Source organism: Pinus tabuliformis, chromosome 5_1, assembly GCF_031772625.1.
Source record: "Pinus tabuliformis cultivar Carrire ecotype Pingquan chromosome 5_1, CPIR1, whole genome shotgun sequence".
Classification (NCBI taxonomy): domain Eukaryota; kingdom Viridiplantae; phylum Streptophyta; class Pinopsida; order Pinales; family Pinaceae; genus Pinus; species Pinus tabuliformis.
Window position 1 is genome coordinate 747,307,381 of NC_142305.1, and position 14,436 is coordinate 747,321,816.

At 38.0% G+C, this 14,436-nt stretch overlaps 1 protein-coding gene across 1 annotated transcript in view; it reads right to left on the minus strand.

Moving 5' to 3' along the window:
- The window catches only part of LOC149167107 (E3 ubiquitin-protein ligase RKP), an 89,172-nt gene that overhangs the window by 33,412 nt on the left and 41,324 nt on the right, over positions 1–14,436 (minus strand). The window contains exon 4 of the mRNA XM_089432869.1: positions 1,341–1,504. Coding sequence (XP_089288995.1) covers positions 1,341–1,504 — 164 coding nt within the window. The remainder of the gene's footprint in view (positions 1–1,340; positions 1,505–14,436) is intronic.

The window sequence follows — 14,436 nt, forward strand, 5'->3', positions numbered from 1 at the left end:
TAGTGCGACATCTTGTGTCCTCTTGTCTTGGCTTGTCTTCTACTGTTTATGTTTATGTTCTATCTGCATTTCACTGTCATGCTGATGTGATTGCTAATCTGAATATTGATACTGGGCTAATAAAGAAATTGAAGTAAAATTGCTCTAAAGCATAGAACATACCATTGTTGCCTAAAATTAACAGGAAGCCCCCTTGACTTAGGTCCACCCTTTGTCTAAAGTGCAGAAGAGTGTCAATGGGCAGACAATGACCAACTTCCTAGTTCCACAAGTCTTCTCTTGCGTGTTACATCTTTGGGTCCGAAATTTTGCGGTAACACTGTCCAAGACAGCTTAACATACCAACAAGGAGAAAATTTATGAGAATGCTTCCGAATCTGGAGCATACATGATCATTAATTGACAGAAACATGAATATTTTATTAATAATTTGAATGCTGATGTTACATAGAAGGGCCCTTGGCTTACATATACCGCCTTGGGTGCAAGGGCATGATCTTCTGTTCGTGCCCTTTTGCCTAATTAATCTAAAATTACAAAATTATTAATTTTTTTACATAACAGAATCCAAATTTTCCTTGTCAAAAAGGTAAAGCTTTGCCTTCTTGACAAATAATGTGCCTTACATGAGACCAATTTGTAGTTTCCCCTCTCAACTTGCATCAATAGGTCGTTCCTATAAAATCTGACACTGTAAAAAGCATAAAGGGAGCAAACAGAGTACTATTATACAAATCCAGTTTCAGATGCAGTTAAAGCATACAGGTTCATCAAAATTTTGGCAGATTTTATCCGAAAATTAAAAAATAAAGGATGATCTAGTGCAAATGAAATGGGTTTATACATTCTTAACATAAACTAGCGTAATTCTTCCATGCAACATTAACATAGCAAGCAGTGGAAGATAGATAGGAGCATAAAAATAAAAATCTCAAGACACCTTTACAAGCTCATTATTTTTGCTGTATGAAAAATGAACTAAGGAAACAAAATTAGCAGAATGAATAGAAAATCAGAAACTCAGACAACAGTAAGTTCATAAATGCCTCTCTTCAAATGTTCCCATATCATCAAAGAAGAAAAAAAATTGCCCAATGATATACACTTTCCATCACTTACTTAGGAAGCCCCTCAGACCTAAACAGATTGATAAAGCTGCACATATAAACATCCACTCCTCAAGATTTCAAAAAATGCAACTTTGACTACACACCAAATATATGTTGGACAGGTGAAAAGATTGAACAGATCTTGCGACATTGATACAATCTCCAAACCAACATTTAAATAAAACAAAAATAACCAGAATAAAGCAATACAAAGCATAATTGTAAGCTTACCAAGTACATTGCCGTATGCAATCAACTAAATCCTCTCTATACACACTCCTAGCTTCTTTTAGACGCTTCAAATGATCATGGGAAGTTTTATCTGCTCTGATCTGCTTATCTGTGTCGTCCAAGAGAGAAATTGACTGCGACTGATGAGACATATAATATGATGCCTGCATCCAGGAACAAGGTGTCCAGTTAAATTACCCAAAAGAAAATATTAATAACCAGTGAAATTTGTGGCATAAACCTTTAAGCCATACTAACGTGAGTTAGAAGCAGATAGCACAGTGAAGAAGCTAATCAAGCTACCATATTTAACAGAAAATGACACACAGAATCCTGAACATTCATGGGAGATACTTTTACAACAAAGCACGAAAATTGAGGATGGAATGGAATTTTTCATTAGCTTTGTGAAAAGACTAACTCAATTTTATCAATCCAATATGCAATTTTCATAAAAAGGCATAGTATAAGAAAGCCCTTCTAAATTATGAAAATAGGTTATTTTAGTTTATTTTAGTCCCTGCATTTATATGAGGGATGCCATCTTCAAGAGAAGGGAAAACCAAAACGACTCAATCAAGAAAATCATCAATGCCCATAATGGGAAGTGTAGGATTTCTCTAGTTATTGCCCACCAAGCTAAGGGATTTATTAGCTCAAGAAAGAAGCATGTACTTCTCTTCTTCAGATAAAACCAGAAAGGCACCTAATAAATGGGTGTGAAGACATCCTTGGAACGATGTGTGTAAGAACACAAGTGTCAATTAAAAACGGTTTTACAGCCATAGCAAGAAGTATTCCAAGAGTCAAAAGGCATGACAAGTAAGGCAGAAGTGGAACACAAGATACATATACAGCTAGGTTCTCCCTTACCAAACATAGCACTATATAGAGAGTCCATAATATAGTTAGAGGAGGTGAAGAAGCAATTGCAAGAGTTGTTGGAACACGGAATCATAAGACCAAGTAGCTTTCCATGTGGTTCCCCTGTTATTTTAGTACCAAAGAAGGATGAGACTTGGAGAATGTGCATTAACTATAGAAATCTCCACAAGATTACTCTCAAGAATCGATACCCTTTGCTTAGAATCAATGAATTTTTAGATCAATTAGAGTATGCAAAATACTTCACCAAAATAGATTTGAAACCTAGAGACCACCTTCAAGACGAAGCACGTTTGTACAAATGGTTAATTAAGCCTTTCAATTTGAGTAATGCACCAACCACCTTTATGTGTTTAATGAAGGATGTGTTGCACCCATTCATGGATTCATATATTCTAGACAACATTTTGATCTTTGGTTCTGAAGCAGGGGTTATAAATATGGAGGAAACAAACCCTACTAACAAACATAAAAAAAAGTGTGAGTTTTCTAGGCAATAGCATTCTTAAGGCATGTGATTGCTGGAAATGAGTCGAAGATTGGTCCTGCAAAGATAGACGCCATCTTTAAATCGCCTACTCCTAACGATGTTATTGAAGTTAGGAGTTCTGTGGTAATTGCACCATATCCAAGGGAGTTCATAGCATCATTCAGCTATGGCAGCACCACTTCATGACGTGACAAACAATGGTAAGAGTTTCTGGTGAGGTAACAATCAGCAAATCATTTGAAGAACTGAAACAAAAGATTAGTCAAGCCGCAATCCTAGCTCTACCTAACTTGCAGAAGGCATTTAAAATGGACACCGATGCCAATGGGTATGCTATGAGTGCAATGTTAATACAAGGGAGGCAGTATGTCGTGAAGGTGTGGAAGCATTATTTATTAGATAAGAAGACCAATAGATATATATTGATCACCAACCTCATGTAATACTTGAAAACTCAGAAGTAAGCTCCATCAAGCAAACAATTTTAAATGGATGCAATTTTTGTAATAGTTTTATCTTGTGAGTAAATATAAGGGCACTGCCAGCAAGTTGATTGCTCTGTTATCAAGATCACCAACAAGAAAAATCATGGTACTGGGAGCCATTGTGCACATATAACCATTCACCCACAAAGCATGCATAAGGGAGTATACAAAAGACGAGGACTTCAAGGGGGTTTATTGGCACCTGCAAGATCAATGGGAAGAAGCTAACTTAGGCAACAAAGTTGATTACCACCTCCAAGATGGATTACCTTATAAGATGGAGAAGCTTTGTGTAGCAAACATATAAAGAATGATGTTGATAAGGGAGGCTCATAACTCAAAGTTTCCTTGGTGTTTTGGTGTCAGCTTGTAGAGGTAAATGTTTATTGGCCCAAGATGCAAGAAGAAGTCGCTTATTTTACCACAATGTTATTAAAACTGGCCAATCCAACCGGTTCAAGAGCTATAGTGATCTGAATGAATGGAACCAAAAAATATCTCCAGGCACATACCAATGCAATTTAAAGAGGTCCCCACCCTCTATTTTACTTACAAAATTCATTTGAACAATTTGAAATTCTTAAGTCAAGCTTCTTGAGCATATTCCTCATGATGGTTTAGAAAAATTACATATTTGCTTAAAACAGTTTTGATGTACATGATTTTTTTTTTCAAAAATTGAATATTTTATGTAATTTTGGTCTTCAACCGGATTTGTATTCCGGCTTTTGTCTAGTTTCGGTTCATATTTGGCTTCATGGCTAGACCGGTTCAGTTACCGGTCCGATTCTAATAAAATCGGTGCATTGGAGGTTGTATATTATGTTACAACAACAAGCTTGGAAACATGAAGGAAGGAGTATCGTCCACTTCCAATCGCTATAAGGCAACGGGAAAGCATAACCAAAGTCTTTGATATGGATTTTTCTAACAGCTCCCTATATATGGTAATCAACATGCTCAATAAGATGTGTGTTTTGATAGCTTGTAAAATGACCATCAAAGGACAAGGAAGCAATAAGCTCATCGTTTGAAAGCGTTTGACCACACTTTGGAATACCAAGGAGCATAATTTCTAAAAAGAGATACTAGAATTCTTAGTATCTTTTGCACTTCATTATGGGAGAAGTTGGATACTAAATTGAAGCAATCCATTGCGTTTCTACCTATTAGAAAATCAAAAAGATTCTCTTATGTGGATAATTACTTGTGATATTCTTGTAGTTTTATTAACTTTCTTTATGTTCTTTTATCTTCTTTTCATCAAGCAATCATCAAATCAAAACACGAAGATCAACGACACCAGATATAGGCACTCAGCGAAGACTAAAACCCAATGTTCCACCAAGACTCCAAGACAGGGAGACGCGGGTGCGGGGAGACGCACAAGGCGGACGTGTAGGAGTGCCCTCAAATTTTAAGGAAATTTAGAGGGGACAGGGGGGACATCGGGTTATATAATTTTTTTCGTTTTTAATATATATATATATATATATATATTTCAAATTCATATTCATATTCAATAATGAAAGCATAAATACAATGATACATACATAATTGAATTAAATAATGAATACATTGATCCATACTCATAATCCTTACTTATACAAACATGATTCATCCATAGACCACGAGATTCAATAATGAAATACTCTGATCCATATCCATCATTTTTATTCACCATTGAATAATCTAAATTGATTTATAAATTAAATTCATCATTCATCATTCTAGATTCTAAATTGATTTAAAATTAAAATTCGTCATTCAACATTCTAGAATCTAATTAGTATTAAGCAAAGTAGACTATAATAGACACTGAAATATGGGTTAGGATATTCCGACACATAGGAAATAGTTAAGTACAACTTGGTCTAGTATAGACTTAGGTATAGAGTTAGGTAAAGTGTGTTTCTTTACTATGTACATTTTGTAACTTACAATCCGACGGTCACGATATGTAGTGATCCGACGGTTCATTCTCTCCTCGGTATTACCGACACTTGATCTGTGGCTTAACACCCGATTGGTCCATGATCTCTATTTAAAGAGCATGGAGGGTCATTTGTAGGGTAATCCGTCTATGAGAGAAGCATATGTAAATTTTCATTCTTTTATTAATAAATTGCCTGAAGTGGCCGCGTTGGCTCAGGCCGTGGACTGTTTCCCTCTTTGAGGGTTTTAACCACGTCAAAATACTGGTGTATTGATCTGTGATCTGTTTGTGAGCAGTGTCCTTCGGTGTTCTGTCTCAGGAACTTATCCTATAAATTCCTACATGGTATCAGAGCTATTTGAGGGCCGCGTCTGTTGGTGATCCAAATCTGAAGCCGGTAGAACTGCATCCGACTACCGTTTCCTAGATCTACTGTTTCTGACTGCTTTCGGGCCGAGAGGACTGCTCTGTTGTGTTGGGAGCATCTGTTCCAGTGAGGAACCCCTTTCATTTCATGCGAAAAGGTTTCTGGTAGCCCTAGCTGCGTCATTTTTAAGATCTGGAGGTATACAGTGTTTATTTGAAGTTTACAGTTATTTTCTCTCTGTTTATTTCGGTTTTCGGTTTATTTAGCATTTTTTATTACCGGATCTATACCTTTCATTTCTGCATATGCTCTTTGCCCTGCGACTCTGTGCAATCTGGGCAAATCAGAAACAGAAAGGAAGGATTTTTCTCATGCGTATGCTCTTTTCCGCTGCGCCTTAGTGTGATCTCGGAAAATCAGAAACATTGAGGAAAATATTTAGTTTCCGGCTAAAGCTAACTTCGAGCCGCAAGGTTCGTTTTTTTTTTTGTATGTCCGTGTTGGGTTTTGTGTTTTTTGTTTTGTAGGGAAAAAAAGCTTTCTCAAAGCAAGCACGCAACCCAAAGCATCAACCCCCCCCCCTCTCTCTCTCTCTCAAACTTTTTTGTATAGCTCACTTGGTGCAAAGCTAATTTATGAGAGTAGAGGTCTTGGGTTCAAGTCTCAATTTTGTGGGGGCGGATTTTTCATTTCCGCACATTCCCGCACTTCGTCAGCGACTTCATCAAATTTTCTTCAAAAAGCCATAACTTCTTCATCCGGAAGCCATTTTCAGAACCGTTTTTTTTTAAACAGCCTAATTTTTCGAGATCTTTCCATTGAAACACTTAGTTTCAGCATTTATAGCTTCAGTTTTTTTTTTAAATAGAAAGTCCATGCCAAGTTATTCTTGACATCACCAACTACTTCCAATGGTGGTCCTACATTGTGGATTTACTTAGAAGTAAAGGTCTTTACAGAATAGCCACAAGCCAAGAGACCAAACCGAAAGATGAAGACAAGGCAGCTAAATGGGAAAATAGGCAAGACCAAGCACGTGGGTTGATAGGGATGTATATTTCTCCAGATCTTAGATTCCATATTGCAGAACTTGATACTCCTGATGAAGCAATGAAACAGATTACTAAAGTTTTTGGAATTAAAAATGAACTTAAAGCCCATCAACTTGAAAATGAATTGCTTACATTGGACCCCAATAATTTTTCTTGCATTGAAGATTTTTTGTCCAAGTTCAAGACCCTTAGACTTCTCTTGGAAGGTGTTAAGGTTAAGAAAGAAGATAGTAGTCTTATCTACTCCATTCTTACTAAGTTGGGACCAGCCTATTCTGTGTTTGTTTCCACCTTCCATTCTACAAGAGAAGCCTTCATTTCTCAAGGACAAACCTACAACTCCCCTTCCTTTGATTCCTTTTGTGATTCTTTAATAAGAGAACAAGAAAAACTCTAACACCTTGGTCTTCTTCATCTTGGAAACTCTTCTAAGAAAGCGTTAGCCGCCCAGCAGCAACCAAATCCAAAGAATCCTAAGAAGTTGTATCCTAAAAAGAATGGTCCTAAACCAAACAAGGGTCCTAAGCAATTTCAGCCTCAAAATGAAAAATCATTTCAACAAAATGATAAGACAAATAAAAACAAAGGGAAGAAGACTGATAGACATTGCAACTTTTGTAATCGAGATGGCCACTTAGAATCCAAATGCTTTAAGAAGATGGAAGCCTTGGAAGCAGCAATGAAGAAGCATAACATCCATTTGGAGCACTCTTCAACTTCAACTTCATCTTCAGGAATGGCACTTTCTGCATGTGGTTGTCAAGCATCTCGGTCTGGCTATGCACTAAATGTATCTTCTTCTTCTCATTCTCATGAGTGGCTCATTGATTCTGGAGCTTCTTATCACATGGCCAAAAACAAAGCCATGTTTTCTTCTTTAAATGATTGTAACACCAAAAATATATATGTTGGTGATGATAGATCTCTTAGTGTTGTAGGGACTGGAACTGTTCATCTAGACAATGGTCAGTTTAATGATGTATTATGTGTTCCAACCTTATCCTGCAACCTTCTATCTGTGTATCAGATAACCCATTCAGGTGAAGGTAAAATCATTGAATTTTCACCTCACGATGTTGTAATTAAGGACCTAAGAGATCCTAAACAGATTTTAGCTACTGGCATTGCTGATGATTCTACAAGGTTGTATAAGTTTCACAACTTTGGGTCATCAAATCTTCCCTCAGTATTTGTTGCTCATAATGATGAGGTGAGCAAACTTTGGCATGAGCGATTTGGTCACTTAAACTATCGCTCTCTTCAGAATCTATGTAAAGAAAATATGGTGACAGGTCTTCCAATGGTATCTTGCAGAGATGGTGTTTGTTTCGGATGTGTACTCGGAAAACATCATCGGGACAGTTTTGAAAAACGTGTCTCCTGGCATGCCTCAACCCCTTTACAGCTCGTGCATAGTGATTTATGTGGTCCACTTCCAGTTGCTTCATTCTCTGGCTACAAGTATTTCTTAACTTTCATCGATGATTTCTCCAGACGCACTTGGGTATACTTCTTAAAACTCAAGAGTGAAGTATTTAACATGTTCTTGGCCTTTAAGGCCTTTGTTGAAAAACAATCTGGACATCAAATTCTTAAGCTAAGATCTGATAATGGCGGAGAATATGTTAAAAACACATTCATCAACTTTTGCACTGAGAATGGAATTCAAATGCAACATCTTGTTCCATATACTCCACAACAAAATGGTGTAGCTGAAAGGAAGAATCGCACCTTAAAGGAAATGGCTAATTGTATGCTTCAATCTAAAGGACTTAGTCTTAATTATTGGGCAGAAGCAATTAACTGTGCAAATTACATAATAAATCGCACTCCTACTAAGGTTTTAAAGAATATCACTCCAGAAGAAGCATGGAGCTCAATCAAACCAGATGTAAGTCACTTTCGTGTTTTTGGAAGTGAAGCATGGGCCCATATTCCAGATGAGAAACATAAAGCTTTAGAACCTAAGAGTGAAAAATGTATTTTTGTTGGATATTCTGAAGATATCAAAGGATATAGACTTATTCCGCTTAAGTCCAAAAATGTTATCATTAGAAGAGATGTAAAGTTTGCTGAAAATATATCGGCCTGCGAGCCTAGTTCGGCGGATGTGCCACCTCTCCCTATCTCTTCTACTTTTGAAAATATTTCTTCTTCAGATGATGAAAGCGAGGATGAAAATCCTCCCCCACCTTCTCAAGATCCTCCTTCAGCTCCTCAGCTTCTAAAATGGGTCCGTGCTACTCGGGATGCAGCAAAGTGATCTTGTCGGTGATCCTACAGATCAGCGACGTACACGTTCTCAGTTTGATAGAGCCTCTTCTTTACTAGCTCAAGCTTCAGTGAATTATGATCCTGACACCTTTGCAGAAGCTTCAGGCCATCCAGATTGGGAAGCAGCTACGAATGAAGAATATCATTCATTATTGGCAAATGATACATGGGATCTTGTTCCTCTACCAAAGGGACGAAAACTTGTTAGATGCAAATGGGTTTACAGAACCAAATATGGACCAGATGGGAAAGTTGATAAACATAAAGCTCGTCTTGTTGCTAAGGGTTTTTCACAAGTTGAAGGCATTGACTATACTGAAACCTTCTCCCCTGTTGCCAAAATGAACTCTATCCGCCTTGTTCTTTCCCTTGCTGCCTCTTTCAAATGGGAAGTCCATCAGATGGATGTTAAATCCGCCTTCTTGCATGGGGACTTGCATGAAGAAATCTATATGGAACAACCTATTGGCTTTATACAAACAGACTCCAGCCTTGTATGTTGGCTTAAGAAATCCCTTTATGGTCTCAAGCAAGCTCCTCGAGCTTGGTATGCCAAAATGGATAACTTTATTTTAGAAAATGGCTTTTCTAGGTGTCATTCTGACAATACTGTCTACACCAAGAAAGTGGGCAAGTCTCTTATCATTCTTGTTCTTTATGTTGATGATCTTATCCTCACTGGTAGTGATCCCAACCTTATAAACCATGTGAAGTCTAGCCTTAAAAGGAAGTTTGAAATGACAGACTTAGGACACTTACGTTATTTTCTTGGTCTTCAAGTCTTGCAATCCAAGGAAGGTATTTCCCTTTCCCAATCCAAGTATGCCTGTGATATTCTATGCTATCTTCACATGGAAGACTGTAAGCCAGCCCCTTCTCCCTTTCAGTCTGGAGTCAAACTTTCAGTCACTTGTACCTCTCCTGAAGTTGATGCTACCTTATACCGTCAACTTGTAGGAAAACTTTTGTATCTAACCCATACTCGTCCTGACCTTTCCTTTGTTGTTGGCCTTGTTGCTCAGTTTATGCAAAACCCACGTGAAAGTCATTGGAAAGCAGCTAAAAGAATACTTCGTTATGTTCGAGGTACAGTTCAGTTTGGGATTCATTACAGTGCCGAAGCATCCCCTCTATTGGTTGGTTTCACTGATTCCGATTGGGCTGGTGACCCTGATGATCGGAAGTCTACTGCAGGTTATGTGTTCACTCTTGGTTCAGGACCTATTACATGGGCTTGCAAGAAACAAGGTGCCATTTCTCTTTCTTCAGCAGAAGCAAAGTATCGTGGTGCCGTAGAAGCTAGTAAGGAAGCCTTGTGGCTTCGTCAGATCCTGTCAGAGTTTGGCTTTCAGCAGCAGCATCCGACTACACTTTGGTGTGATAATCAAAGTGCCATTCAGCTATGCAAAGATCCAGTCCAACATCAGCGCAGCAAACACATTGAACTGCACATGCACTTCATCAAAAAGCTCATTCACGACCATGTTCTTGAAGTGCAATATTGTTCAACAAATGATCAAGTTGCAGACATCTTTACAAAGGCTCTCACAAAGGCGAAGTTCACTAAACTTCGATTTATGGTTGGAGTTCAAGAAGTTGTCACTAAGGGGGGATAGGCTCTAGTGCCTCCTTCCTTCTCCTATTGTGTCATATTTGTAAATCCTTCAATCCTATCCCAAGTTGTTCTTAAGGGGGGATGTTAGGATATTCCGACACATAGGAAATAGTTAAGTACAACTTGGTCTAGTATAGAGTTAGGTAAAGTGTGTTTCTTTACTATGTACATTTTGTAACTTACAATCCAACGGTCACGATATGTAGTGATCCGACGGTTCATTCTCTCCTCGGTATTACCGACACTTGATCCATGGCTTAACACTCGATTGGCCCATGATCTCTATTTAAAGAGCATGGAGGGTCATTTGTAGGGTAATCCGTCTATGAGAGAAGCATAGACTGGAATAGTAAATTGATATAACTAAAACTCAAAAATAGTGGAGTGATGAGTCTAAAAGCCACAATAAGTACACAAAGGGCTTGGTGCTCTTGATTAAATACTAATTCCATACCCTTGTACATGAAAAAATGCAATGGAAACATTGCAATCCATCGAATCCTGAATTCCTGAAAATTGTTGAAGTTCGCTGGATTTTGAGTGAGATTTAAAATTCTACTTTCTCCATATGAAATCAAATGAGGTCGGAACCACTCTCAAACATCCTGAGTCATTTCATGGTAATGTTAAAAATTTAAGTAAAAGGATGAAAATGAAAGATAAAGGAGAATGTCACTTTTACTTTAAGAATTTAACATTACCATGAATTGCATAGCATTAGTCAAATATGGTCAAATACTAGGTTTCCCCTATCATAAATCATTGTTTACAAACAAATTTGAGGGACTCAGCCCATTTTGAGGGGGGACGGCCAGTCGTCCCCCTTTCGGGGAGTGGGGAGTCGCGTCCCCCACACTAGGGAAACGTCCCCCCCCCCCCCCCGCGTCTCCCCAAAAGGGTGACGTGGGGAAATGTTTCCCCAAACGTACCCTCGTCCTAGGTGCGTGGGGTGCGCGCACCCGACCCTGGGAACGCGTCCCTGTGGAACACTGCAGTAAAACCCATCTATAGGGGAAAACTCGGTCAATATTTTCCACTAATCAAATTGAAACAAACCAAGACCTTAGACCAGACCAAAAGACCCTCCTCCTCCACCAAGTCAGCCTCCAAGATGATTATGGAAACTGCAGTAGTCTCCTCTTGTCTAGCAGCTTCAGCGCAGCAACAATCCACAATTTTGGCCTCCCGACTTTAGAATTTCAGCCCTACTGTAGCCCGAGAACTTCAACCCTTTGGCAACTCCAAAATTTTGTACGTGTGAATCACAAGAGAGAAAATGGTCTCGAAACTTCTTCACTAAGGTTTTTAACCTTCTTCCTTGAATTTCACACCCTCTTTTCTTCTCCAACAACTGCAAATCAAACTTGTTGTGTATGTGCTCCAAATGAGGTCGAGTTGTTGCCTTTATATAGTTGATTCTGCCTCTTAACTAGGCCGACTTGTCCAGGTTGAGGCCGACTTGGTGGAGGAGGCCTAAATGACTTATTTGACACTAAAATAAATTTCTTTCATGACTGATGAAGCCCAAGAAGAGTCTTTTACATGATGAAAAGGATGAGGATTCTTGATATAAACCCTAGAATCCTACAATGGAGGCTTTGACCTAAAGATCATTGACCCAAGCATGAAACCCATGCTTTAATAAGTCAATTTCTTTTACAATAAAATTTAGTTTTCTTTCTTTTGACAAATACATTACATTATGACTCAAATACAATTATGAAGACCGACACTAGTTACATTTTTCAACACCACCCTCAAAATGATGGGAAAACGAAGGTGGTGAATAGGACTTTCGTTGAACTACTAAGAGGCTACAATCAAAAGCGTCATAATACTTAGGATGCAAATTTGATTCCTATAACTGGACTATCCACACTTCCATCGGTAAGTCCACTTTTCAAACCTACTTTGGATATTTTCCATCATCGCAATTAGATATTGTATATGGAGTTGGACAACCTAAAACAAGGACATCACCCTCAAGTAATGCATTGAAGGAAAAGCCCATATATAGAATCATGTAGATGCATACACAGTTTTGAAAAGGCCTTCAAAGTGTTGGAAAAGTAACTAGGTTCGGTCCTCATAATTGTCTTTGCACTCATGTCATTATACATTTCTTATATAACAAAATAAGAAAGAAAATATTATTTTCTAGCATGGGTTTCGTGCTTATTTTAATTGGTCAACTAGGTTAACCATGTTCTTCATGCTTTTAGGATTTATCATGAGTCAAGAGAGTCAATATCAATTGTATGAGACCCATTACCGCATATTGTTTCATATCAAAGAATTTATTTGAGTCTAAAAAGTCATAAAACTCTCCAAGCATCAAGTCGGCCTAAGTCAAGAACAAGTGGACCCAGTTATGGTAAAGTCAGTGTGGAAGAGACCTATCCAAAGATGCATGTATATAACATAAAGATTCGACTCATTTGTGCACTCATTGTTTTTGGTTTTGAAGTATGACAGGAAAGTTTGAAAATCGAAATAAAAGCAAGGAAAGAAAGCAAAGAATGAGGGCTAAATTATGGATTGTCTGATCACTTGTGAGAAGAAGATTGGGTTATTCTATTATGTTGCAGAGCCGAGGTTTTAGGCCAAATTGCAAATGTGAAGGTGCAGAATGAGACTTTGCAGATGAGAAATTACAGGACCGAGACTTTGACTAGAAGGTTGACTTGATGCTTGAAGGAGATTCTGACTTTGGTGTTTGGGCCTTGAAGGTCTCATTTTAATTTGATTCTATAAGGAGATTGTTCGGGTTTTCCCCAAGTTATGGGGTTTTTCCCTAGTGTGGAGCCTATATCTTGTCTCTACTATCTATTGTGATATTCATGTTTATATTGATAATTGTTTGATGAAGAAAATAAACACAAAAGAATTAATAAGAAGCCAACAAAGTTCACAAATAACTATCAGGATAAGGAAAATCATCATATAATTACATTGTCTTTTATTTTCCAACACAAAGAAGGAAACAAAGTTTGGTTGCACCTAAAGAACCTTTTGAAGTATTGGAGAATATAGACAGCAATATTCAAACTCAATCTTTCACCCTATATGCAACTTCACTTCAGTATAATGTAGAGAACCTAGAAATATAGAAGTTGTTGTATTGTTTCTCGAAGGCAGTTCCTGGCTACGAAACTGCGTTGAGAAACCAACTTGACCAAATTTTAGGTTCAAGCTGGCCCTCGAACCAGAGGAGGTTTTTAAATGTTGTTCATTATTCCTGGACGGCAGCCTATCAAGCACAACGGCCAGATCTAGGATTTGTATAGGTGGTTGTTGATGAGTATCCAATCTTTGCTCATAATTAAATCCCTCTCTTGCAGAGGCCTTATCAAAGTGCCAACGTCCAACTTCGACGGAATAACATAGCTTTAAAGAGTTTGGTAGAAGAATAGAATAGCTCAAAAGGCGAGAGGTTTTGGCCCTGGCTCATAGCCTACAAGTTGTGTCTCTTGTCTATTTATGTTCATGCATTGGTCACTGTTTGATGAAGAATAACACTAATAATCTAACAAGAAGAAGATCCTAATCTAAAGAAGTAAAAAGCATTCACAAGCAGTCATTAATAGAAGAGAAATCACTGAATGCCAATGCCCTAGATTTCTCAACATGGTATCGGAGCTAAGGTGACAATCAAGGAAGGGCATCTAATCAAAGAGACACTCAAGGATCAAGTTTCAAGGAAGGCATCAAAGCAAAGTGAAGGATCAACAATGAAGAATCAAAACCTAGATCAAAGGAGGAAGTCTACTTCAAAAGAAGTCTTGGGATCATCAAATAATTGAGGCCAAAGCCTTATTTCTACTCAAGGCAAACAGATCTACAAATCAAGGAAACTAGAAGTCTACACCAACAAGAGTGTTGGATCTTGTAGTCTTTAGCAAAAGACTACAAATACCCTCATCAAGTTATCTACAAAGCAAGGTAGCTCGAAGTACTTTAAAGACAAAGATCACATCATCTTGGAGAAAGTA